This window comes from Bicyclus anynana, chromosome 10, assembly GCF_947172395.1.
Source record: "Bicyclus anynana chromosome 10, ilBicAnyn1.1, whole genome shotgun sequence".
Lineage (NCBI taxonomy): Eukaryota > Metazoa > Arthropoda > Insecta > Lepidoptera > Nymphalidae > Bicyclus > Bicyclus anynana.
Genome location: NC_069092.1, coordinates 16,789,379 through 16,817,367, shown reverse-complemented (window position 1 = coordinate 16,817,367; position 27,989 = coordinate 16,789,379). Strand labels below are relative to the sequence as shown.

At 38.2% G+C, this 27,989-nt stretch overlaps 1 protein-coding gene across 1 annotated transcript; it reads left to right on the top strand.

Annotated features, from left to right (window-relative positions):
• Nucleotides 1–1,819: 1,819 nt before the first annotated feature.
• On the top strand, nucleotides 1,820–13,102 carry LOC112046964 (pyruvate dehydrogenase E1 component subunit beta, mitochondrial). Its single transcript, XM_024083837.2, has 8 exons — nucleotides 1,820–2,209; nucleotides 3,179–3,332; nucleotides 4,591–4,777; nucleotides 6,141–6,263; nucleotides 7,954–8,055; nucleotides 10,637–10,756; nucleotides 12,106–12,286; nucleotides 12,917–13,102. The coding sequence occupies exons 1-8, from the start codon at nucleotides 2,001–2,003 to the stop codon at nucleotides 12,939–12,941; spliced, it is 1,101 nt and encodes a 366-aa protein (XP_023939605.1). The 5' UTR covers nucleotides 1,820–2,000; the 3' UTR covers nucleotides 12,942–13,102.
• The last annotated feature ends 14,887 nt before the right edge of the window (nucleotides 13,103–27,989 follow it).

Genomic DNA, 27,989 nt, shown 5'->3' with positions numbered 1-27,989 from the left:
CAAAGCGCACGTACGTCATACGACATTTACGAAGTTGCGAGGCAAAGTGTATTTCCTCTTTCACACACAAACTTTCTGAAAATGAATTTGCATCATTGCCTGTTTTCCATAAGATGACAATGACATTTTGATTCGCTTGTCATATTTGCACAGATAACTAATTGCATACACCAGCTTTTGTTTTTTTTTTTAATTTAACAAATGCACCAAAAACAGCCAGTATTACTAGTAAAGTAATGATTGACATTTAAGTACCTATAGTCCAAATTATTAAAATTAAAGTATTAAATGTTTTTTCATTAAATTTTATCTACAAAGTTAATATAAGAACATTTACATTATTTTTATGAATAAATCATAAAATTTTAAGCACTTTTCTGACATAAATACTCTTTGCCAAGATTTAAAAAAGTACCGTTCGTTTTTAGACGGATGATAAAGGTTTTATATTACATTACGGCATATGTGCATTTTACTTTACATTACGGCACATGTGCGTAATGGGATACATTACGATATTGAAATTGGTGAAATAAGCGATGATTTACGAGCAAATGTGTTATAAAATTCATGATTACTGTGTTGACGGTTGAGTTGACCTTACAGCCTACTACTTGTACTTACAACTTACTTCTTCTTCTGACATTCGGTATATACGAGCGCCATCTATTCCGCGACGACACTTAACATTAACACTCCATAAGTATGTATTTAACTGCGCATGATAGATGGCACTATTTTAGATTTTTAAAATTTAGATTTACGCAGTCTATCTGTAAAAATTTATTCAACGAGGCGTTTTAACTAAGAAAGTATATTTTAATATTGTAAAATCAAACTTGGAAATATAAAATATTTCTTAAAGTTTTTGACGGAAATTTGTTATTGTCAACGTCAAACGTCATGTTTGACGGTGACGTTAGTTTGACGCTTGACTTTGAGATCGAAAAACATCATAACTTGGCTATATTCCACTTAGGCCTAGTTCGTACTTGACTAAATATAAACTACTTTCTTTAACATTTTAGTGGAGTAGCGTATTTATTTACTTGCTACTGCCCAAAAATCATTCGCACTTTGTTCGAGTACAGTACACAAGTGAATGGTAGTTAGCAAGATGAACAACCTACAACGCAATAAAATAAATAAATAAATTGATTAAGCTTACCACAATGACTATTTATATGGCTAAGCAGCTAAATTATACTACTACTCAACTAAACAACTAAAGTAGTCCGAACAAGCCAACAAGCAAACAAGCGGTTAAAAGGTCCAAAATACTCATGCAGCCGTTTATCATGAAAACCGCGGTCGTATCGGGCAGGGTGAAAACGTCACTGATGACATCACCTACTACACATATTATGAAAGACTCACAATCACCCATCTCAAGGGGTGCGTCAGCGCGGTTGTATATTAATTTGTGGACATACAGAATTTCGGTAAAAAAAATGGTAATTTTAAGCGAAGCAGTCACACATTAATCTTACAAAAGAATTATTGTAAATATTAAATCCTAAAAGTAATATAATCGTAAATCACAAATGACATAATGACAATATTATTAATTTTAATTTTTTACCAATAATTTATATTGTTTTGCAATATTAATTAAATTTCATTATTAGCAGCTTAATGTTTTAAAAACTCGAAACGCGCTATGATCCATTCGACTTGACTTATAACTGCAACGCTCGCAAGCCAGTGGAAAGGGAAAAACTGCGATAGATAGCATGATCGTTAGGATCCAAGTAGAACGTAGCTTACCTACATTTATTACAATAGTCACTGTCACTGTCATTGAGTTCTTATTTAAAGTCTGTGAGGTGTTGACATCCATCAAATTGCGACCTCCATTCATCCTTCATTCCACAGTAAAATTAATTTTAAGTTCATATTTAGAAAATTAACCGTACTACCTCAAATAAAGAAGCTTCGAATAAGCTCTAACGAGTGTGCGGTGTAGTATTTAAGTGTAAAATTGCTGAGTTTTCGTACAAATGGCTTTGAAATCACCACCGGTTTTACTCGGCCTCCTCGGGCGCCTTTCCCGACGGTCTTTTTCTACCTCGAAGGCTTTGGCGTCGACACCTGTGACTGTGCGCGATGCCCTGAAACAGGCAATCGATGAGGAAATGGAAAGAGACGATAAAGTTTTCGTTTTAGGAGAAGAGGTAGCACAATACGATGGTGCATACAAAGTGACCAGGTAACGTTGAAAATAACCCTTATTCCTATGAAATTCAAATTTTATTCATGCTGTAGTCAAATGAACTCTATTAATAATATTTAGTCAAACTGTAAGTTCATCAAACAATATAAAAAGTCATACATGTTTTGTTAGTGTTATATAACTTTGGTTCATATTGTTTCCTCCTCAAGTTTAAGAATGCGCGGGAAAGATAATTATTTATAGTTTTCAAATTTCTTTGTTCAAGAACTCACAATAGTTATGACACAATTCATTAACATGTGTTGCTTTTCCAAAATCTATAGTAATAAACTGTTTGCACAGTTAATATATATAAAAAAATGCCAGTTATAGTGACTGCCAATAGAATGCACAGTATAAGCTTACATTTATTTAACTTTTCACTAAATCCATTCACTTACAAGATTTATACTGCACTATATTTCAGCTGTATAGCTACAGATATACTGCTATAAGCATGTTGGTGACATTCACATGTCACTTCATCCATTCAAAAAGTGTCTAAAGGACACAGCACACTGTGTGCATCAGTCACAGAGCAAGTCGGTGATGTAAGCTCATAAGATTTTCCTCTACCAAAGAGTGTCCAACACAAACTTTTCTTAACTTTTCTTACTTTTCTGAAGTTAAAAAAGTTTTAACTTCAGAAAAGTATATTTCCCTTATGTTTTTAAACATGACAGATATTCCTGAAATACCTTCCAATTAGTCGGGAATGTTGTGTTGGGAATGTACATGACAACAGTCCAATAGGTGGGAATCAAACTCTCTCAGTAAAAGTCCATGGTCTTTACTGTGGAAATATTGAGGCTACCTACTATGTTATTCAGTTGTACTTACTATGTATTGTAACTATACTCAGAGGCACAATTTTTATTCACGCTCTTTAATATGACGCAAGTATATTAAAGTGGGTGGATAATTTTGTGTCTGAGTATATAATCAAGGAAATGATATTACTTACAGGGGGTTATGGAAGAAGTATGGAGACAAAAGAGTAATAGATACACCTATAACAGAGATAGGGTTTGCGGGTATCGCTGTAGGTGCTGCGTTTGGTGGTTTGAAGCCCATTTGTGAGTTCATGACGTTCAATTTCTCCATGCAGGCCATTGATCATGTAAGTGCACATTCATTTATGGTATTTTACTGTTGTTTTTGAAAAGGAAGCTTATGTTTAAACCCATATTATGTACATACGAGTATGAGTATGCATTTTTGTAAATACATACATAAAATTTTTTTCAAAAACTACTTCTATATCTGATTTTGATGAGGCTTTCATTATATAAATATTTTTTAAGTAAGGTTAGAAGGTATGTAATTCAAACGTGTCTTCTTTTTCCTTGAAAATAATATTTAAATATTGGCAAAGACATACTGCAAAAATGAACACTATGCAATATAATGCTATAGAAGTTGTTGAGTGTCTGCTAATATTAGATCAGCTCACTCCTGACAACAAGTATACCTATAGTATCGGAAGATATAGTCCAAGATAGAATGTACTCATAGTTCTCTAAAGAACGTCTTTTCATATGTGTATTTTGAATGGAGCTGAAGCTTATAAGAATCAAATTAAAGAACACTGAAAGTTAATTTCATATGTATAGTGCTATAATAGGAATGTTAAATTCAGGAGTTATCTTGATGAATGTTATCTTTAAACAAACATTAATCTGTATTACTGTGAGATGGTGTACAGTATAATCCTTTTGTCTTTTACATGTCTGAGTATGAGAATGTTCGAATATATTGAGCTGAAGTGTGGGTTATTAGATATTATTACGATATGACACTAACAGATGCTTGCGACTTTGTGTATAAAGCTTTACACACACAACGCTACATAAGCATTTTTCTTTTGTTGTATGTTAGAGTATAATAATAATTTTTAAATTTCCAGTCTTGCTACATTTTTTAATGATTCCTCATTTTGATTGGTTGTAGTGTGATGTTATTTATATTCACCATCTATCTATTGTCAGTTTTTTTTTTTATCTGGTCAAATACACACATCATCATCATCATCATGCAAAATCAGATCAGAATGGTTAGAAATAAGTTTTAATTTTAAGATGTTACTATTTGATAAAATCTTCTTCTAAGATTTGATTCCAGAAGATTCCACTCTTAGTTTACTTTTTTTTTAGTTATTTTAGTTATTAAGGATTAGTTAAGAATAGCAAGCAATCCATGGATTCACCGTGCAAGTGCCGGGTCCATCACATGGCAGAGAGAAAAGCGCTGAAGAAGTCCAGGATTAAGAAATTCCTCGACAATCGATTACCAGTCCCCTTCTCTGCTCGTGTTATTCTCCAGTAATTAATTAACGTAATACGCAAATAAAAAGAGTTTTTGTAATTTCTCTCATATAGATAATAAACTCAGCCGCAAAAACATTCTACATGTCAGCGGGCGCCATCCCAGTGCCCATCGTGTTCCGCGGGCCCAACGGCGTGGCGGCCGGCGTGGGGGCCCAGCACTCGCAGTGCTTCGGCGCCTGGTATGGGAACTGCCCCGGGCTCAAAGTGCTCATGCCATACTCCGCAGAGGATGCTAAAGGTAAGCATCATCAAGCTGTTTGCTACACAAAGCCACCATGATCTTAACTCCATAGTTGCCTGCAGTACTTATGGAAGGAGTATTAGCTGACAAACAATAAATTTAGCTTGTGGGAAGCTTCAACCAAGGCTAGTTACCACCCTACCAGCAAAGACATATTGCCAAGTGATTAATATGAAAGGCCTTTGCCCAGCAGTGGATGGATACCGGCAGATGATGATTATTATTATTAGCATAATCCATACCTGCCTACTTAGAAAGATAAGAAAGAACTACCTAGAAGCCTTGAAAGCTAACGTTTTTGTAATTTTATTGTTCTATTCTTTCTATTTTATTTTCTTTATTAATTATTAACAAGGTTCAACAAATAAATAAACATAACATTATTATTTATACCATTGTTAACTTTTTAGCATGGCTTAAAAAATATAACTTTAAATAATAATAATATACTAACAATACAATGATAATTTTGCATGCAATTAATTAACATATTATGTATAACTTAAAGAACAATTAATGGCATGTATTTAAATGATCGTCTTTATTTTGCAAAAAACAGGAAGCATTAAAATATAAATAGTCATTTTTTAATATTTGATCCCCTAATACGTTTATTAGCTATACTTATTAATTACGCAACTATTACTAACACTATATATTTATTCTTCCAAGTTCAACCTAAGTCCACATAATTTTTTGTATTGCTGACTTGGCATTATAGCATTACAATAGGGTAGTTGACTCATATCAAATTTAATATAAACAATATTAATTTCGAATAGTATAGTACATGGAATAATGGTCCGAAATTAATCGATATTAATTTATAAAAGGTAAGGATTTCTTATAAAACTTTCCAAACGTCAAAAACGCTGTCGCCCACTTTGTTGTACACAATTTGTTTTACGTTTAGTACATCAAGTAACACAATGTTACCTAATTTTACTAATATTTTTGTGAAATGCTCCGTTTGTAAGAAATTAGTTATAGTGACGTCACGAATCACTTGAAATGTAGACCACCGATGGTCAACAGGCGTTTTCATTTAATGACGTCTCAAAAAGATATCAAAAAAATCAATTTCAATTTAGTAGAACGATAATGAACTGTATAAGACCATTTAAAAAAATGTCAACTAGCGTAATAATTTATATACAAAACTATTATTCTTAAACAAAACCTTTAGTTAGCCTATTTTCTGTTTCAAGGTCTAATTACCGCTATAACATATTTCATCAAATTAGGTTCAGCAGTTTAACCACAAATAAGTACCAGACTAATTTTCGCGTTAATAATATTATCAAAATATGGTTGTCTGTCTATATTTCACCTCTGAGCTCTGTATGTATTAATTTCCCAGGGTTATTAAAAGCTGCCATCCGTGACCCCGACCCGGTGGTGTTCCTGGAAGACGAGCTGATGTACGGCGTGCCTTTCCCCATGTCCGACGAGGCCATGTCAGCGGACTTCGTGCTGCCCATAGGTAATTAACCCGCCATGACGCATTGGAGTATGGTGGGTATAAACAGGGAGGCCAGTTACTGGTCCTAAGATGCGCGGCAAGAGAGATCAAATTGCTCTCTTCCATTGTCCCATCGAAAAAAGATATTTGAAAGTCTGCCGCTGGTGGTTGAGAATATGGGTATCTTTTCTCTTCATGAGATATTATATCGTGGCGCGCATTTTTGACCTACTGGTCTTGTAGTTGGCGCTGATAGTAATGATCACATTTGATCAGAATGAGAATGAATGAGTGTTGTTCCTAAGAAAAAGGCCTTTAGTAATTATTTTGTTAGTGAAATTGGATTTATTGCATATTTCTATTATTTATTTTATTTAATTATTTTAAAAAGAATATTTGCCATATATTATTATTTATTTATTATTATTATTTACAAATTAGCCCTTGACTACAATCTCACCTGATGGTAAGTGATGATGCAGTCTAAGATGGAAGCGGGATAACTTGTTAAGAGGAGGATGAAAATCCACACCCCTTTCGGTTTCTACACGGCATCGTACCGGAACGCTTAATCGCTTGGCGGTACGTCTTTGGCGGTAGGGTGGTAACTAGCCACGGCCGAAGCCTCCCACCAGCCAGACCTGGACAAATTAAGAAAATCTCAATCTGCCCAGCCGGGGATCGAACCCAGGACCTCCGTCTTGTAAATCCACCGCGCATACCACTGCGTCACGGAGGCCGTCAATATTTTTTTATAATATGACCCTTTCCCCTCCAACTAGTCGGGAAAGACTGTGCTAGGAGTGGGTACAACAATAGACCAACGGGGTGAGGATTGAACCACCGCCACTCGGTGATGAGTCCGACCGCTCTTACCGTTGAGCTATTGAAGCTTTTAAATATTAAATTAATCTAGAAAACGTGTACTTTAAAATGGTGTATAGATATTTTGGTGCTTTATGTTCAGAAGTGATCAATTTTGTTTAAGTAAATAGGCAAGTTTCTGCAAGTTTTCAGTAAGTTTTTACGTTGATGTGAATTACTAGTAATTGATATTATTTTTTCCACATTTCTAACAATTAATCATGTTTACATAACAAATTATAGGTATACCTAAACTATCCCCTTTATCACTTTCATCATCATCATCATCATCATCATATCAGCCGATGGACGGTCCACTGCAGGACATAGGCCTTTTGTAGGGACTTCCAAACATCACGATACCGAGCCACCTGCATCCAGCGAATCCCTGCGACTCGCTTGATGTCGTCAGTCCACCTGGTTGGGGGTCGGCCAACACTGCGCTTACTAGTGCGGGGTCGCCACTCCAGCGCTTTGGGACCCCAACGTCCATCGGCTCTTCGAACTATGTGCCCCGCCCATTGCCACTTCAGCTTCGCAACTCGTTGAGCTATGTCGGTGACTTTGGTTCTTCTGCGGATCTCCTCATTTCTGATTCGATCACGCAGAGATACTCCTAACATAGCTCGTTCCATCGCCCGCTGTGTGACTCTGAGCCTACTTATCACTTTATCTATTGGTATTAACTAAATGAATATCTGATGACACAGCGTTGGACTTTGATTTATAATATTAGCTGTTCACAGTATCACGACGATGCTAAAGCTGACTTGCTGTGTAAAACGCCTTAACTTTTTAAACACATTAAAAATAAATACACTAAATACATATTTTTTTCCCTTTTCAGGTAAAGCCAAGATCGAGAGGCCGGGCAGCCACATAACGCTGGTGTGCGCCGGCAAAGCCACCGACACCGCGCTGCAGGCTGCCAACGAACTCGCCGGAAATGGTACTTATATTAATATATAAAATTCTCCTGTCATTTTTCGTTGCCATACTCCTCCGAAACGATTGACCGATTTTGATGAAATTTTTGTGCTTATCCGGTATCTATGAGAATAGGCCAACATCTATTTTTCAAACTCCTAAATCCTAGGGGTAGGGTAAAAGTAGGGTATGACTAGGGTAGGGTTAGGGTTGAGGTACGGTAGAGGTAATGTAGGGGTAGGGTAGGAGTAGGGTAGAAGCAGGGTAAGGTAGGGATAGGGAAGAAGTGCATCATAAGTCAAAGCGAAGCTTGAGCGGGTCCGCTAGTATAATAATAAAAGCCTTTATTCGCTGACCTTTTACATTTTGACTTATAAATAATACAAATTTTAAATTCAGCTAAAAATAAAATAAAATATAATTTTAGCAACCACTTTGTAGGTCAGATTGTCCTGCGACAACCGCCTCCCCCGCTTTTTTCCACTCATCTCTGTCTCGAGCTAACCTCCTCCATCCTTTTGGTAAATCATCCTCCCATCTTTTGATTTGACGTCCTTGACGTCTTTTACTTATTCACATAATCCATTCATACGCTTTACTAATATTATAATGTGAGAGTAAGTCTGTTTGTCCGTTACCTTTTCATGGCTAGACCGCTTACCCGGCGTGGATGAAATCTATACTAATATTATGAAGCTGAAGAGTTTGTTTGTTTGTTTGATTGATTGAACGCGCTAATCTCAGGAATTACTGGTCCGATTTGAAAAATTCTTTCAGTGTTAGATAGCCCATTTATCGAGGAAGGCTATAGGCTATATACAGTGTGTTATAGGAAATACCGTCCGGCCCTTAAGGGTGTACTTAGGTATCGTGTATACATTATTTTTATGCAATCCTTATTTTTAAAGAAATACATTTTTTTCCCTGCACGAAATTAACATAAAAAAATACAAAATTATAAAAACTTACATGGCAACACAAAAGTTGAGATAGGTTAATTATTAGTAGGCATTACTACAGAATAAAAACGCCGCCATCTATGTTTTATGCTGCGTTTACATGTTTCTATTCAAAGCGGTATTGAATGGGCAAGTAAACACACAAGTACACACAACAAGGTGATGGGTTTGTCAAGGTGCTTTATCATCTTGTGCTATGTACAAGCATGCATGCGTGCTTGCATAACTGGCGTGTTGTGATGTGTGTAAACACGAAAAGTTATTTTACGCAGATGGACGATGGCAGATGAATTAGTTAGTGGATCATTTTCCACATTTTCCACTCCTTAAACATACATTACACCAGAAATTATCCCTTTTCCTCTGGAACACAGTAATAGCTCTGTCGCAAATAGATCTACTACTACTAATTTAAGTCTGCATTTTGGGCGAGTGGCGCAAGCAAACTAAACACAGCATTACAGACATTGCACGTGTCGGCGGCGGCGCGCTGTTTCAAAGACAGTGGGCGCCGAAAACGATGGTACCTACTACCAACCCTTACGTTAAGCGGCGCGGTATTGCGCGGCTTTCTATTTTGCCGACTTTTGTGCCACAGGTGTGTAGGTAATGGTAATAATCTAGATTGTGTACCATAATTGATAGTACAGTGTTGTCACTTTTTAAATTTTCCATGTTTTGGGACAATTTATGTTTAAAATTAGAAACTTTATTATCACGATAAAAATGCTTAATTATTGAATAATATATTTTTAAATATTTTTTCTGTTTATAATATTATAATGCTTACACGCACATTTTCTATCGGACGGTATTTTTTAAACACGCTGTATTATCCCCGTATTCCTACGGGAACGGGAACCACGCGGGTGAAACCGCGTGGCGTCAGCTAGTTTTGTATAGAAATAAGGAAATTGTATTTTGTGTGGAAAATTCAGTTCCCGCGGGTTTAAAACGAAAAAAAAATACTTTACGTTGACGTAGTGACGGACGTCCACTAATATTATAAAGAGGTAAAGTTTGTGGTAAAGTAGGGTAATCTCTGGATCTACGGAACCGATATTGTAAATTATTTTACCACAAGAAAGCTACGTTGTTTGTGAGCTATATAGGCTATATTTTGTCCCGTATTCTCGCGGAAACGAGAACTACGCGGGTGGAACCGCGGAGCGTCGGCTAGTTAACTATATTTTTGAAAATAGTTTAAAAACTAAAAAAGTTTCTTAGTAGTATACTCAAGAAGTACTCGAGTAGTATCTCAAGTGGTAGGGTCTACCACAGGGTAGTAGGGTGTACTACTCTACTACTAACTGGTTACGATAGTTATTATCTTAAGAAAGTGGTGGGTTTTGTTTTTTTTTCTCTTCCATTAGGTTTATGTACGGGTTATCATCACATCATAGTAAAGTAAAGCTAATAAAGTCCACGTTATGCTAATTACCCATCAGCCCGAGATAATCTGGAATTATAGTTGGGCTTCTGGGACCTTCTAGTGTCTCAGAGTCCGCGTTGAGCTATTGGGTTCTGTATTCCGGACCCTCTATCATAAGCTAACATTGCCATGGGAGTACTCTCGGGGTAAGTCTTTGAAGATGCATTTCCTATTCGACGTAGTATGTCAATCTGCTGTTTCCTTTGTCGTAGGAATCGAATGCGAGGTGATCAACCTGCGCTCGATCCGGCCGCTGGACTTCGACACCATCGCGCAGTCCGTCGCCAAGACGCACCACCTCGTCACCGTGGAGCAGGGCTGGCCGCAGTCAGGTCAGTCAATGTGCTGGTCAAAATTACAAAATTATGATAAAAGCTAGGTCCCAGACCAAAACCACCCGGACGTACACGTCGCACAGTTCGCGGATGACACCGCACTGTACACGGCGGCCGTAGACCGGTGATTCATTAGAGTCCGCCTTCAGAAAGCGATTAACATTATAGGCAAATGATTCGGCCTCTGGCGGATAGAAGTCAACTCAAAAAAGCGCAGCCGTGCTTTTCACTGGCAAACCGATCCCCCGAAACAAACGCGGATTTTTTTTTATTCTTTACAAGTTAGCCCTTGACTACAATCTCACTCTATATGCAGTCTAAGATGGAAGCGGGCTAACTTGTTAGGAGGAGGATGAAAATCCACACCCCATTTCAGTTTCTACACGGCAACGTACCGGAACGCTAAATCGCTTGGTGGTACGTCTTTGCCGGTAGGGTGGTAACTAGCCACGGCCGAAGCCTCCCACCAGCCAGACCTGGACAAATTAAGAAAATCTCAATCTGCCGAGCCGGGGATCAAACCCAGGACCTCCGTCTTGTATATCCACCGCGCATACCACTGCGCCACGGAGGCCGCCAATCTCATAGAAGTCTCCCTTTACGGAGCACCCATCCCCTGGCAATATACTGCCAATTACCTAGGCGTAACCTTTGACAACTGCATGAGCTTCTCCATGCACATCAATAAAGCGAGGAAAAAGGCTGCATACGTATTGCACCGCCTTTGCGCTATGATTAATAAAAAAAGCTAATTGTCCCTCCGTTCAAAGCTAACGCTTTATAAAACCACGATCCGTCCGATCTTAACCTACGCTAGTGTAGTGTTTGCCCACCGTCTCAAAACGACCCTAAGCCGCTCCAAACATTGCAAAACCAGTTTCTGCGACAAATCACGGGCGCACCGTGGTTTGTACGAAATAACGACCTCCATAGAAACTTAGATTTACCTTCTAATAGCTATTTACATGAAACAGTTCTTTCGAAACTATTTCTACAGAGCTGCCATCATATTTACCTCGTCCCTCTCAGACAGACAATCTTGTTGGTGAATTTGAGTGCGGTACAAGTCCAATAGAAGGTAATTGTAAGTGCGCGCCAACACGCGCTATGTCTTCCGTCGGGCACTATGACTTTACAACGGACAAAGGCGCGTTTGGAACCCTCGTAACTTTAATTTTAAGTTTTCGAATAATTATTATCACCATTATCTTAAGTTTAATATAATTATCTGACGTTTCGAAAGAGCTTGTAAACTAAGCCTATTTGAAATAAATGAATTTTGACTTTGACAACAACAATCTGATTCGTGTTAGTCATGTTGTTTGTACCTCTGCTGTCGTGTGCAGGCATCGGCGCGGAGATCTGCGCGCGAGTGATGGAGTCGAGCGCGTTCTTCGAGCTGGACGCACCGGTGTGGCGCGTCACCGGCGTCGACGTGCCCATGCCCTACACGCGCTCGCTGGAGGGGCTCGCCGTGCCGCGCGCGCCCGACGTGGTCGCCGCCGTCACCGCCGTGCTCGGCAACAAGTGAGTGAGCGTATTCACATCTAGATAACGATCGTGGAGCAGCGCTACATTGGAGCAGCGTGGTGGGTCGAAGCTCTATTTCCCCTCTCCTATATGAAGGGAGGCCCTGGCCCTGTAGTTGACCGTTAAAATAAGATAATAATGATGATTATAATATTACTAATGATTTATATGTTCTTCGAACAGTGCGTGTTGCCAGTGATGACTTACGGATCCGAGACTTGGTCGCTAACTATGGGCCTAATAAGAAGGCTTAAAGTCACTCAGCAGACGATGGAGCGAGCTATGCTTGGGGTTTCTCTGCGTGATCGAATCAGAAATGAGGAGATCCGCAGACGAACTAAAGTCACTGACATAGCTCAGCGAGTCGCGAAGCTGAAGTGGCAATGGGCAGGCCACATAGTTCGAAGAGCCGATGGACGTTGGGGTCCCAAGGTGCTGGATTGGCGACCCTGCACCGGAAAGCGCAGTGTTGGTCTACCCCCCTGGCTCGAGACCGTTTTGTTTGGAAATCCATGCAAGAGGCCTATGTCCAGCAGTGGACGTCCAACGGCTGACAATGATGATGATGATGAATGATTTATAATAACGTGTGTCAATGTTTCAAACACATAATTATTTTTGTTACAGAATAGTAGAACCAATTCGCCAGTGAAATAGGAATCTCCGTGTATACATCGCGTCAAACAAATTGTAAATATTTATTTATATTGTATTTATAACGAAAGCAAATATTGCGCCAACGCGTCGATTACTTTGTACTTGTGCCAGGAGCGGTGATAGAGAAATGTTATTTAAATAAATTTATTGTTTATATTCACTTGTTTTCTTCCATTCTCACAATACATTGCCCTGTTGGTCCAGTGGTTAAAATGTGCGAACATGGTCATAGGTTCGAATACCGATGGCTATGAAGAAATGCGTCGTTCTTTCTCTGTAGTTCAGAATTGCATAATTGTCACACCCCTCGCCTCGGAGAGCACGTTTAGTTGTATAGTCTGGCAAGTTCGTTGATAACACTCCTATGATATGCGGGCGACGGAGGAAAGACTGCGCGGGTGTGAAATCGTGCGTGCGGTGAAGTGACGTGCATAAGTCATGGGTTTTTCATTCATCTCTACACGCCCCCCGGCCCGCGCGCAACCTCGGGAGTGTGATGAACGAAGTTGCCAAGCTATAGTACTATCATTAATATTTGATTGTGTATTATCTCGGAGTCGAACAATCACAAAATTGGCAACCTTTTCAACCGGCGCTGTAGCAACGTGGTGGGTCCATGCTCTATCTAAATCCTCTCTCCTGTTAGAGAAACTTGGTTCTCCAGAAGGTTATTAAAACGACAAAGCTGTCAATGATTAAATCACCAATAAACAACAGTGGACAACTACGAGCTATATTATTACCCGACTTCAAAAAAAGAAGGAGGTTTCGAGTCTATTTTTCGTCTGTATGTTACTGGATTACTCGAAGACGCCTAGATCGATTTGAATATTTTTTTTTGTTCGAAATGGTGTATTCCCGGAATGGTCCCATTGTCATCATGTCGGGATCTGATGATGGGATCCTGGAGAAATTGAGGGGAACTTTTCAAAATCGCAAGGGCAACTATAGCGTCCAATATTTTATTTCAGTAAACACTTCAAAGCACTAGAATTCAATGAAGGTCTGGAGTCGACCTGATGATGAAGTCGAAACACAGACTTGGAAACTCTTCAACAGTTTAAAGCAGTTACCTCGTGTTTGGGTTCAATTAATTTGTATTAACAAGGACTTTCCACCTAGATGGGTTGTAACTGTCATAAGGGGTCTGATGAAGTAGCTACCTTGCTATTGACTTTGCACCTACGTCGGTCGTGACTGTCATTAGGAGTCTGATGATGAAGACAATGGACAGTCAAGAAATCTCCTCAATGGTTTACCTATCTCGTGATTGGGCTTGTTTATTTTGTATTGTTAAGAACTTTCCACCTAGATGGGTTGTGACATTAGGGGTCTAGTGATAAAGACGAATGACAGTTAATGGAGCTCCTCAACGGTTTAGAGTAGCTACCTTGTGCTTGGGCTTTGAGATGGAATTCAAATCAATCTCTAGCAATGCTTTTTTATCTTGTCGCCTAATCATTAATTTGTTGTAATCAGACAAGTCTACTCCATCGAAGGTTTTAACATGATTCATAGCAACATACCTACGAAAGGTAATTTTTTTTAACTAAATCTAGTATGATTATACACTAAAAATGGAAAAATAAAAAAAAAATACAGCCGACGTAGTACACATTAATTATAACACAAAACGTTAAATAATAAAAATTTTAATAAAAAAAATACAACCGACTTCAAAACCTAAAAACGTACCCACTAAACTAAAAAGTGAAAAATAACATCATAATATGTTCTACCTGCTGATCAGTATGAAGGCGGTGCTAAGCCGGTGACGTATTAATTCAAGCCATGTGAGAATATCTTATAGATTTAGATTTTGCAAACAGTGTTGTTTCATGTGGTCCTGTCAGAAATGGCTTAAATTAAGACAACACCGGCTAAGCACCGCCTTCATACTGATCAGCAGGTAGAACATATTATGATGTTATTTTTCACTTTTTAGTTTAGTGGGTACGTTTTTAGGTTTTGAAGTCGGTTGTATTTTTTTTATTAAAATTTTTATTATTTTTCCATTTTTAGTGTAAAATTTCATCTCAAACGAATACATCAGACCCCTAATGACAGTCACAACCCATCTTGGTACAAAATTCTCAGCAATACAAATTATTTATTTATTTATTTAATATCAAGCAATACCATACATTACATTATACAATATAATAATAATAATTACAAGTTACATTTTATTACATAATGCAAGTTATGGATACCCAGTTTGGGCGTAGCCTTTTGTCGAGTGAGTGATAGGGAGACCGATTTTATTTTTTGTTTTTATTTGTCATTCAAGTAGTCATTCACCGTGTAATAGCACTTTTCGACCAGAAAGTCCCTTAATTTCTTTTTGAAAGCAATATCTTTCGCCTCATTACGTATACGGTCTGGAAGGTTGTTGTAAATTTTTATTGACATTGCGTATGGGCCGGAGCTGTGGAGTATTAATTTTGAAAGAGGGTAAATTAGTTTATTTTCGTTTTTTTCGCGGAAGCGCCGTGGTTTATAAGAGTTATCGACTTTTTCGTAAAAATGAAAATTTTTTCTCACAAATTTACATATTTCAAAAATATATATGCAGGGCAGGGTCAATATTTTTAGTTGTTTGAAATACGGTTGGCATGATTCAGTCTTATTAATTAATCAAGCCCAAGCACAAGGTAGCTACCGTAAACCGTTAAGGGGTTCCCTTAATTGACCTTGGTCTTCATCATCAGACCCCTAATAACAGACACAACTCATCTAGCTAGAAAGTTCTCAGCAATACGAATTAATCAAGGCCAAACACAAGGTAGATACTGTAAACTGTTAAGGAGTTCCCTTAATTGTCCTTGGTCTTCATCACCAAACCCCTAAATGACAGTCACAACCTATCTATGTAGAAAGTTGTCATTAATACAAATTAATCAAGCCCAAACACAAGGTAACTGCTGTAAAACGCCGAGGAGTTCCCTCGTCTGGTTTATGGCTCCATCATCAGATCGAATCTAAACCTTCATGAAATTGTAGTTCTTAAAAGTACTTAATGGAAAAGTTTACGAACACACAAGACACCCATATAATTTTCGAAAGTTCCCCTCAATTTCTCCAGGATTCCATCATCAGATCTTGACATGATGGCAATGGGACCAAATGGGGACTATACCGTTTCAAACAAAAAAAGAATTTTAGAAATCGGTCCAGGCGTCTTTGAGTAATCGGTGTACATAAAAAAAAAAAAAAAATACCGACCGAATTGAGAACCTCCTCCTTTTTGAAGTCGGTTAAAAATAAAAAATAAATTACAGTAGACTAACTAAACTAAAAAGCGAAAAATAACCTCATACTACGTTCTACATGATGAAGGCGCATGTAGAACGTGATCACTTTGAAAGCGGTGCTAAATCGGTTTTGTATTAAATTAGGTCGTTTCTGATAGAGCTCTATGAAAGAACTCTGTCTTAAAAATCTTAATCTTTATGATGTTCTTCTCTTCTTCTTGGCCGCATTCTTCATTTCTGAAGGTCGTGTCCGCACTGCAGTCCCTTTGATGCGTTGTTAACGATTCCCCTCCACACAGTCCGGTCCTCAGCTTTTCTAATGGCTGTTGTTGTTGATGTTCTTACATGGCTTGAATTAATACATCACCGGGAATAATATCACGATAATTTGAACGGAATGCTATTTATGTTATCTTGACTTTGTTATTTGAACTCATGCAGGTTCACATGGCACCCACTTAAAAATTTAAAATGGCAACAGTAGTTATACCATTTCAAAGGCCTTTACTCTCATAAATATTTGTTCCACAACCCAAAATCCTCGAATCCCCGAAACCGATATCGCAAAAAGCATCGAAAAATCGGAAGCTAACAATGCTCGGGCACACAATGGCCAGGGATTTGGCGCAAATACATTGTGCGGGAGACGTCTGCACCGGGGGACGGTCGCTGACAGAATGATGGATCGCGCGGCCGGGACGCGGGGGCATTGTCTCGCAAATACTACTACTTGAGGGATCTGAGAGCATTAATGTGATAGCGATTACATATTATGGGCTACTGAGAGTATGTCGGCGGAGAATCGGTAGCTCTGCCTAAATTAAACAGTTTATACAACACTGACGTGATGATTTATCAGCGTTTCGACCTACCTACAAAATCTTTTGTTCACGTCTTTGTGTTATAGAAACCTTCCTATCTAATTCCAGTGAAAATGACATGCCGCTATCGTCAGCACCTACTTATTTAAATAGTCTAGGTTACAAGGCTAGGCCATTATTGTTATAGGAGGTAGGTTTGACTTTGAAACGATCACTAAATATTGGCTTTAAAAGCTTGGGCAGCTTTAATACCTACCACCAGTCATCTTCTCAACTGCAGTCTGCTAATACAAATTTCTTGAAATTCAAATTAAATTCAAATTGCCTCTTAAAACATTAGTTATCATATCAGCCGCTAGACGTAATCTGCAAGAATTTCTTCCTAAGTACACTACATACGAGTACCTTTTCCAAAACCATCATGCGTAACAAAACCCCACGGTGTTCCATCTTTCCGCCATGACATTGGGTCACGGGTACTTCGACTCTTCCGCGACCCAGTCAGCGTCATCTCAAGGAGAATCTTCACTTAGAGACACACGAGTCTCTTTACGCTAAAAATCGCCGGAATACCCAGCACGTTATTTATCTTGAGGACAAGTGCTCCGTCGGATGATAGGCTCCCCGTGTCTATCGCCCGGAGATCCTCATCAGGGGGGAAGGCGTCGTTCGTAAGCTCGCTGCCTGCGTCCTGGTCTTCTGCGGCGTATTGTTTGAGACTCTGGGTCATCTTCTCTAGCCCGCTCTGCCATTTCCTTCTGTGATATAACAACCTCACAGAAATTGACCACTGCTTCCCAAGAGCTCTCGCTGTCAGCCATGGCATTGACGACGGCCGGCAAAGAGAGATCCTGGCCTACTACGGCAGATAAATTCACCCGTTGAGCTGCCCATCTTGAGCACTCAGCCAGTGTGTGTTGCGCAGTATCGGAAACACAGCCGCATTCGTGACACACTTCGGTGGGTTCACGACCAGCCACCCTACACAGGTACCTTCCGAAGCAGCCATGCCCCGAAAGGATCTGTGTTAGGTGGAAGGTGAGCTGTCCGTGCTTTCTATTGACCCATTTGTCAAGGATCGGCCGAATAGCTTCGATCGTTCTATGACCTGCACCAGGCATCTCAAGTCTCTCTCTCCAGTGGTAGAGGAGTTCCGACTGAGCTAATCGTCGCCATCTGCCAAGCAACTCTGGAAGGATATCATGGCCTCGGGATTTTTCTGCCACCTTCCTCCAATATACACTCGACAATAGTTTCGCGTCCAAATCCCATGGTGAAGTTCCGGCCAGGACACAAGCAGCTTCGCGAGATATAGTACGATACCCCCTTGCCACTCTTACCGCCATGATCCTTTGTGGTCTACGCAAAAAAGGTCTATTTCGGACTGTGAGAGCGTTTGCCCAAATTGGAGCTCCATACATGGCCATTGATCGAATAACGCCTGTGTAAAGGCGGCGACACCCAGAATTTGGACCACCTATGTTTGGGAGCAGTCTACTAAGAGCCCCAGCAGCTCTAATAAGTTTAGGAGCCAGAAGCCGGAAATATCATGCGTAACCTAACCTAACCTAACCTAACCTACCAGTAGGTCATTTACCTAACTTTTTTAAAATAGGAAGGGTTGGTAAGTACCTATATAAAATTGTAAAATGATTTTAGACTTTTCCTCATAATATTCAATGCATATCCAATGGGTTTTTCGTTGTTAAGAATATTTTTACATAGACAAAATACCATGGATTACCTATTATTTCACCACGAATTTCCTCAGCAATTGGTAAATAAATATATTTATTTTACAAATTCCCATCCTTTTGGTACGTACATTTTGATTAAAATAAGCGTAGAAAGCGCACGTGTCCCATTACGTTTCTCTCAAAATCTGTCCGTCCGTGTCCTTCCCAGTGATGGATCACCGTATTACGGAAAATACACGAGAATTATATTTTTATTTCTATATCCAAGATTGACGTTTTCGTTAGCGAGGCTTTCAAATTTCTGTGTGTTTTTTGCGGCATAATGTCAACGGAATTTCGGTAGATTGAGATGTTTTGTGGCGGTATTTTTTCATCATTTAAAGGCAGGATATGTGAATCCAACCTAAAGTCGTTTAATATTTTCTTGTAAAATTACAAGAAAATATTTTAATCTTAGTCACATAAAACATAATTATGTAAAAGAGTACAACGGAAACCATTGAGGCTTTAATCAACACTATGTTTTAGCTCCAAATCCTCATAGGATTGCTGACAAAGAACGAGGTTCTACGTTCAAGTTTGGCTGAATATATTTTTCGTAGGTAGGTAGGTACCTAATTATCTATGCTTATCTGAATCTGACTGCAGCCACTTCTACCTACGTATGTTTTCTGTGCTGCAGCTTAGATTTATGTAGGTATATTATAGGTACCTACTTATCTCATACCCCTCAGACTAAGCTTACCTATAAATTAGATATCTGAGCTCTAGTCTAACAACTGCGTACCTATTTAGATATTTATATAGTAAGGTAGGCCCCGTCCTAAAATTGTTCAACTTTAATCGTCCGCTAAACTGTTGGCAGAAGTTTTGGCACTTACTAATGTTGGTCGACGAGTTTCGACTCCCGATCATCGTACCTACTTTTTGTTTTTGATGGATCACTTCGCGTTATACTCGCGTTGGTGGAATTTAAAAATAAATATCTTTGAATTTAGATATAATATCGATACTATTAACACTGGGCACGTCGTATATATGCTTAGCCCATTGACCTCTTACAATAAAAGGATGCACAATCATGTAGAAAATTTCATATAAAAGTTAGCCGTTTTTGCTTTGACAGTTTTACAATTATTGGTAAAGAAAATTATACACATAGGCCTTCAAATATAGTCCAATCTATACTTATAATAAATCTGTAGAGAGGTCAATTCTGTACATGAAATATATTTCCAAAATAACTATCAGAGGGTGATTAGTGGTCGATACTGATGCCAAAAATGCAATCAGTAAAATTTTTGTCTGTCTGTCTGTCTGTCTGTATGTTCTTTATAGAAACAAAAACTACTCGACCGATTTTAACGAAACTTGGTACAATTATTCTTCATACTCCTGGGCAGGTTACAGTATACTTTTCATCACGCTACGATCAATAAGAGCAGAGCTGTGAAGGGAAATGTTGGGAAAACGGGAGATGTTACTCAGTTTATTAAGCTTCCGTCGCGTGGTATGTTCGTTGTAGAAACAAAAACTACTCGACGGATTTTAACAAAACTTGACACAATTATTCTTCATACTCCTGGGCAGGTTACAGTATACTTTTCATTACGCTACCGTCAATAGGAGCAGAGCAGTGAAGGGAAATGTTGAGAAAACGGGAGAAGTTACTCCAATTTTTAAGCTTCCGTCGCCGTCGCATGATCCCTACCATAGGGGTAGAGTATAAAATATAGGGGTAGGGTAGGGGTATGGTAGGGGTAGAATAGGGTAGGGGTAGGCGTAGTAGTAGGGTTTCACGCAGACGAAGTCGCGGGCGTCCGCTAGTATTCAATAAAATCCCAAATTCAGAGCAAATTCTACCTTAAGTTGAATTGGTTGAATTTTCAAATACTTGAATTGAGTGCCAAGATGTTGTGTTTGGCACTCATTAAGTGGGGACATTTTTTGGTCGCTGATTGTGCATCCACGTTTTAATAGGAGATCAATGGCTTAGCCTGATCATTTTTGCCTATTTTTAATAGCACATCACTACAGGGCATAGGCCTCTTCTCTTTTAAAAGAGCATAATAACTATGGAACATAGAACCATGACATGATACATGAGGTCGTGTGCGGAACTGTTCCCAAAACCAATTTATCTGGTGTTAGCGAACTGACAACGAAGGACGACAGAACAGGACAGACAGAAGACAGAAGCACAACCAATTTTACTAGAGACCGTAAAGATCTGCATTTCTAAATATCCCCCTATTGCCTTTTTAACCCCCGACGCAAACGATGAAGCGATTTCAATTTAGTTTGTTTTGTATGAAAGGTGATGTTCGAGTGTTCTAAGACATGTTTGATGAAAATCAGTAGAGTCGTTTAAAAGTTCTGTAGGGGTTAAAGTGAGGAAGAACAAGCGAATGTCGCCAAATATACCTAGGTACTCGAGTGGGTCTCAAACTATGAAAGCGCACTGAAAGAAAATATTGATGACTTGATCGAAAGTGTAATTAATTTCAAAAATTTTCAATTCTATATTGTTAACGGCTAGTTGCCTCGATTAGTGACTTATTGCGCAAGGGATCAGCGCCAGCCTGGCTGTTCAACGCGGAAGTAGATACCTACTGTTGCCATCACTCCACGTGGGCATGATTTAAAGGGAAGATTTGTTACTTTAATTTTAAGTTTTCGACTTTAATTATCACCATTAAATAGTGACATAACTTGACTTTTCAAAAGTGCTTGTAAAGTAAACCTAGGTAATTGAAATAAACGAATTTAGCGTTTGAGTTAAGTTTCTCATTGTAATTGTATTCTTACTCGACAATGAAAGGCGCGTGATTATCGTTATCAAGGAGTCGCCATCATTTTGCAAAAACTACTTATAACAAAGGCGTGGCAATGTTCGCCGACCTTGCTTTGTCTACGCTTTAATACCATTAAACAATGAATATCAATTCATATTAACTATTACAAAAAAATATTTGTGCCTGCCATTCCGTCCGCGTTTGCATATGTAGGTTAGGTAGGTTTTGCCCACCTACCTTTTTTCTACATCTATTCCATATTTTTTGTCTTCGCTATTATTTTGTCATTCTTACTCTGAGATTTGTCGTTAAAATTCGTATAAGAATTCAGTTATAATATGAATCTGGCTATATAATAGGTATCGACCTACTAAAAGTCCTTTTCATGAAAGTAGTTCCCAGACGCAGTTATTGTCATTTGGTAGTGGCTTTCTTCTCTTTCTTTCTCTTTTAGCCGAAATGAAACTTGTTTAATGAAAAGGACTCTACTAGCAGACGCCATTGTGTAATAAATATTAAGGAGACATCGTCCTTGTGAAATTCAGTTATTTACAAATATCGCAAGACCCAGGGATTTTTTAGTATTGGATTGGATTAGATACTGCGTGAAGCAGTAACAAAGTATTTGTGTAGGTACCTATGTGTATATCAGAATAAGTATATAAATATACCAACGAAATGTCATTTCGGTTTATTATCCAGATAAGTAATACGATAAGCCCCGACTTACACGCCCAAAAGGCTGAGTGAAAGGAATTGAATCCTCCCCTGTTTAACTTTAGAGCAAGGGTAGAAGCAAGGGCAGTTTAAACTGAGGGCTAATTTAATGGAGTGTTACCCGCTGACGTACGGTATACGGTCTCGTGGTCGGATTAGATTGACAAATCATTTTAATTTGCATTTCAAAGTTTATGTTTTAAGAGAACTTTTGGGTTAAATTTTGCATACCTGTTACTCATGTAATATGTGGTTGTAACAGTTTTTTTAATAATAATAAAAAATGATTAGATTCACTAACTTGTTGCAATGCGGGTTGGCGGGCTTGATAATGCGGTGGTGATCATTTTTTTATTATTTAACGATCAATATCAGATGCTAATGATAATGACCATGACTTAATAAATACTTGGACCTTGCTCACGAGATTACCGCCATGTGGAATGTTGAGTCAACTATTGTTGTTCGTCGGAACAATTGTTTCAATTCGGAAAAGTTGTTTCAGTCAATAGTCTTATAGCGAAAAGATCCAATTAACATCTTAAGAAGCTTTCACTTAACTGTTGGATCAGAAGTCGGATACAGAAGGCAGTGATTCTTGAGACGACGTGCATTGTGAGGAGGTTCCTCAATCTGGAGCCCTGACCACCGCCTGGGCACTCAAATGACCCGCAGCGGATTTGATTTATTTTTATATTTTATTAGAAATTAAAATTAAAAAACGGATTATAAATATATGAGGGAATTTGATAATTACAATGGCATAATATGTTTTTTGATGCACGGGGTTTTAACACCAACATTTTCCCAACTCCGACCTGAAAATTCCTAAGAAAAATAAAATATTAGTAAGTATTAGGTAGGTACATAGCCCAACCCAGAAGTTTAACCTAGGACTTAGTGATTCGAAGTTTCACATGCTAATTACTGAACCAATAAGGCAGTTAGTACTTAGCAATACTGTCTACTTTTTATGCCCAACAAGTTACCTAATAGGAAAAATAATTAAGTACCTACTTAGCTTGGTAATTATTGCCTTTCACCTGCTCTTGAGTTTTACGATCCGATTAACAAAAAGATATAATAAACAATAGGTAGTTGTTATGATTCTAGAACAAATCCTTTCCAATATTCTTGACGTTCTGGATTTGGATCCCAATCAGCAATGTCGCAATCCATAGGTGCATAAACCCTACTAACCCTCTTTCTTAATCGCTACACCTAGAAGTTACTCGTAGAAGTTAGAAGCTGTCATCAAGTAGTCGAACATGATGGCGATTATGAAGTGCAGGCAACACAGAGTCAGTGCAGTTTCTTTAGTTTAATTCTTGATTGAAAAAACAGCGTAGAAACCGTACAACTACAATAGTCCACCGGGAGGACAGAACCCAGGACATTTGCACTGTTAGATTATACATGATACATGTGTTACTGTTAGATTATGGTATATAAGTAGGTAGGTACACTAGCGGACGCCCACAAAATTCATTTTTTCGGAAGCACGGATTTTTTCGTTGTTGCTCCACAATCTCCTCTATATTCCAGTGAAAGTCCCGTTAAAATCGTTTCTTTCGTTCCAACGGTTAGCCCGGACAAACAGAAAGAAAGACGCAAAAATTTTAAGAACGCTTGTTTGTGGTTTTGTATCGAATAAATAACTATAATAGGTGCTTATATACTCAGTTACGCTAGCCACAAACGGTCAGTTATTCTCACGTTTCTGTAGCACCCACGACTATTATTGATCGTGTATTGGTCACTGCGTACATGACTTGTATAGTGTGCCGCGTGGGTACTGCCGTTTGCTTTTCAGAAACGTGAGAATAATTGACCTTGTCAATGGCTAGCATTAGGTATCTGAAATCACAGACAGAACTTGAATTTTATTTATATTATGTAGTATTGATGATTTTAATTCCAGACATTTCGTTTCATTATAGTATTCGAGCGAAGCGAGCGAAGTCTCAATTAAATGCATATGAAAACAATCCAGTGGCTAGGAATTGAACCTCTCGGATTGCACACTCACGGACTTTGGTTATGATTGTTATGATTCTATTCATGTTTTTATGACTATACAAGATTTTTCTGTATTAAGTACAAGTCCCCAATATTCGTTCATCTCTTGAGGAGCTAATTCACGGTGCGTGCGGGGGTGCGGGCGGCGCGCGGGCGGGGAGAGAGGGGGACGATCCATCACCCTGTCGCGTGCCATTAGCAAGGCCTCAACTGTACACGGCCAGGGTATTGCCCATATATGGAATATTATGGGATTAGTCGAATTTTTTGTAGAATTTTATAGCTAACGTCTAGAAAAAAAAATATTTTGAGGCTACTTTCTAAGAGATTTTCAATGAATATTCTATGTAGTAATAGATTTTGATGTGATTTTAGATTAGATCTTATTGTACATTTCATTTAATAATTTGTACTTATAATATAAATATGTATTTGTCTGACTGTAGGCCATATCAGAAGGCTCAAAGTCGCTCAGCTAGCGATGGAGCGAGCTATGCTTGGAGTTTCACTGCGTGATCGAATCAGAAATGAGAAGATCCGCAGACGAACCAAAGTCACTGACATAGCTCAGCGAGTCGCGAAGCTGAAGTTTCAATGGGCAGGCCACATAGTTCGAAGAACCGATGGACGTTGGGGTCCCTAGGTGCTGGAATGGCGACCCCGCACCGGAAAGCGCAGTGTTGGTCGACCACCCACTAGGTGGACCGAGGATATAAAGCGGGATGCAGGGAGCCGCTGGATGCCGACGGCTCGAGACCGTTGTGCTTAGAAGTCCGTGCAAGAAGCATATTATGTCCAGCAGTGGACATCTATCGGCTGATAAGGTAAGGTAAGGTACGTATAGGTATGTGTTTACGTAGATATATGCAGTAATTAAATGTTTATTTACACAATTATTACGTCAACTTCATTAAACTTTTAATAATAATTAAAACCGGAAGCAGTTCAAATAGTGGCCCAACATTTGGCCCCAAACTAAGCGTCTGTAATTACGATGTTATTTGCTAATTAAATCGGTCAAAACCGTGGTAACCGTGGTAGCATTAAAGATGCTTCGTGACTTCGATTTGCTAAGTGTTGAACATTTTGATATGCGGATTATAGTAATCTGGTACCTATGGTCTAATATGGATACCTACTACTAGCAGAAACCCGCAGTTTCACCCGCATTGTTCTCGTTACCGAGGGAATATATAGCCCATGTTGCTCCCTGATAACGTAGCGTTCCATTGGTGAAAGAGGTTTTCAAATCGGCCTAATATTTTCGACCTAACAAACAAACAAATCTTTCCTCTTAATAATTTTAAATAGTATTATACTACGGTGTTCATTAAGTAGTGAGAACGATGAAGTTATCTTTTATTTAATTCTATTTTATTTTTCAACGCATCACCTTTTTAGCATATCTCTTTTCAATAAAATTCCTTTCCGAACAATCTTCGTCCTGATCCGATGAATCTTCGACCCAGGACTCGAACCCAATACCTCGTGATCTGACGTCCTGTGGAGTAACCACTGGACCTACGAGGCAGTTTAAATGCAAGACGCATAGACAACACAAAAATATAAATTAGTACAATCGCGATCGCTCGCCGACAACTGAACAATAACTTACACAAAGAAAACTTACCACACGGATACCAACAAGCAACACGCCTAAACTGAGACTTACTTTTATACTAGCGAACACTAGCGACTTCGGCTTGGATACTCTGAAACATTATTTATAAAAAACTATCTATAAATCTTCCTCTTAAAATATTCTATCAATTAACAGCATCAACATCTTTGTTATGTAATTCAAACTCAGCATACAAAGGAACGGCGGAATGGAACTTATATACATAATTATAATAAATTACATTTGGGTATATACAAGAACATTTTAAAATAATTTAATAACTACCTACTTATAATGACTACCTAAAACTATTATATTAATTACATATTATGATAAAAATAAAAAAAGGAAATATACTAAATTTAATTTTGTAGGTATATCTAGACTTAGACGTCATAGAATTCGTCTGAATCGTGATGTTCATTGGTAAAGTGCTCAGAAGGCTGGCAGTATTGCCACGTAACTCTATTAAAATCGTTGGTGCCATGGAAAATTTTAAATACTAGGTACAAGGTAGACATGTGCTTGACCACAGAACAGACAACGCTAAAAGCTAACGCTTTTGACAACGATCATAGATATTCCAATTTTATACTCCAGTCTCAAGTCGTTTTAGTAATTTTATTCAGAGTTCGACAATGGGTTTCTAAACTCTTACCTCTTGGATGTTAAATGCGCTCCAAAAGCCGTTGATCAATGGTCTCGTATTTATAGATATTTGACCCGATGGTCTAGTACTTTTTAAAGACAAACGTTACGAGCGCTACCGCAATGGTTCAAGTCATTGCTTTAGAGCGAAACATATCAATCATCGAATGTTAAGCTGTCGAAGGTCAATAACTTTAGACTGTAACTTATTATTAAATTACAAGGAACTCAATCGTATTGCTAACTTAACTAGGCATTGTTTCAATAAGATCACGTTTTGTCTTAAGACCGCAAATCTGATTAATTATTCTAGACGACCTTGGCTCCACGATTTGTTGTAGGTAACCGAGATTTTTCAAATTTCGAATTCATTTTTAGAGTTCTACCCTACAGTAAGACCGACAACAGTAAATAGGCTATTGCCGTATGTAACTTCTCAAAATTATATTTAAAACTCAAAACCTAAACGAACAAATCATAAATAGTATTAATTTTTCAATGCCAGTCCTAAACGCACCTATTATGGTACAGTTTCCATTCATAAAATATATATATAGGTAAGTATACGGATACGGTACGCGTATGTATTGTCTTTATATATTATATTTTTCTATAAATAATATCCAAGTTATCCCAAAAATGGTTTCTTAAATTTTTAAAATTTTGTTCATTACGTGAATAATAAATCATATATGTAGATTTGACCTTAATCAAAGACAACCATAGAGCAATCACAGGAACCGGAACGAAATCGAAATACCGAATAAAACATTATGGTAATGTTAGTTCCATGTGGTTTGACCTGCTGGCCTGTTCACTAACTTTGACTAACTCTAGTGGATATAGACTTGTACACACAATATGTATACTATTCTGTGTTATAGGCAGGTACGCGACCAACGAACGACGAAACTAATTACCAACTAAAATAGCTATTGTTAGGAAATCTTTAGTTAGGTGATTTCCTATTCACTACTAATTTTTAAAATTAAATGATCAAAATTACTAATCATTGTGTTTGATATTCTGATTTTCGTTAACAATAACGACGGGCTTTACGGAATATGAAAATGGCGGTTGTTGTTGATTTGATGTTAATTATTTATTAGGTGGCTAATAGACGAAAGTTAGTGAATAGTTCAACTGTGCTGGCTCTCGATGCCGTGCGGAAAATTAACAAGCACTTATTAGTCATAGAGTTCAGGGTTCGAATCCCGGGTGAGACTAATAAAAATCAAATGCGGCTAACCTTAACAATCTAGTAGCTTGTTCGTGAAGTCAAGTTTCAGTTACTCGTGACACTGACCAAATCAAAGTATTGGGTTATTTTCCAATCCATGGAATTATATTCGTCTCTCCCAAGTCTGTTTTACCTGACTCTTATATCTTAGGTATTTTCTAGCTATTTATCCTATTTACACTTACCATCAGGTGAGATCATGGTCAAGCGCGAACTTATTTAATGTACAAA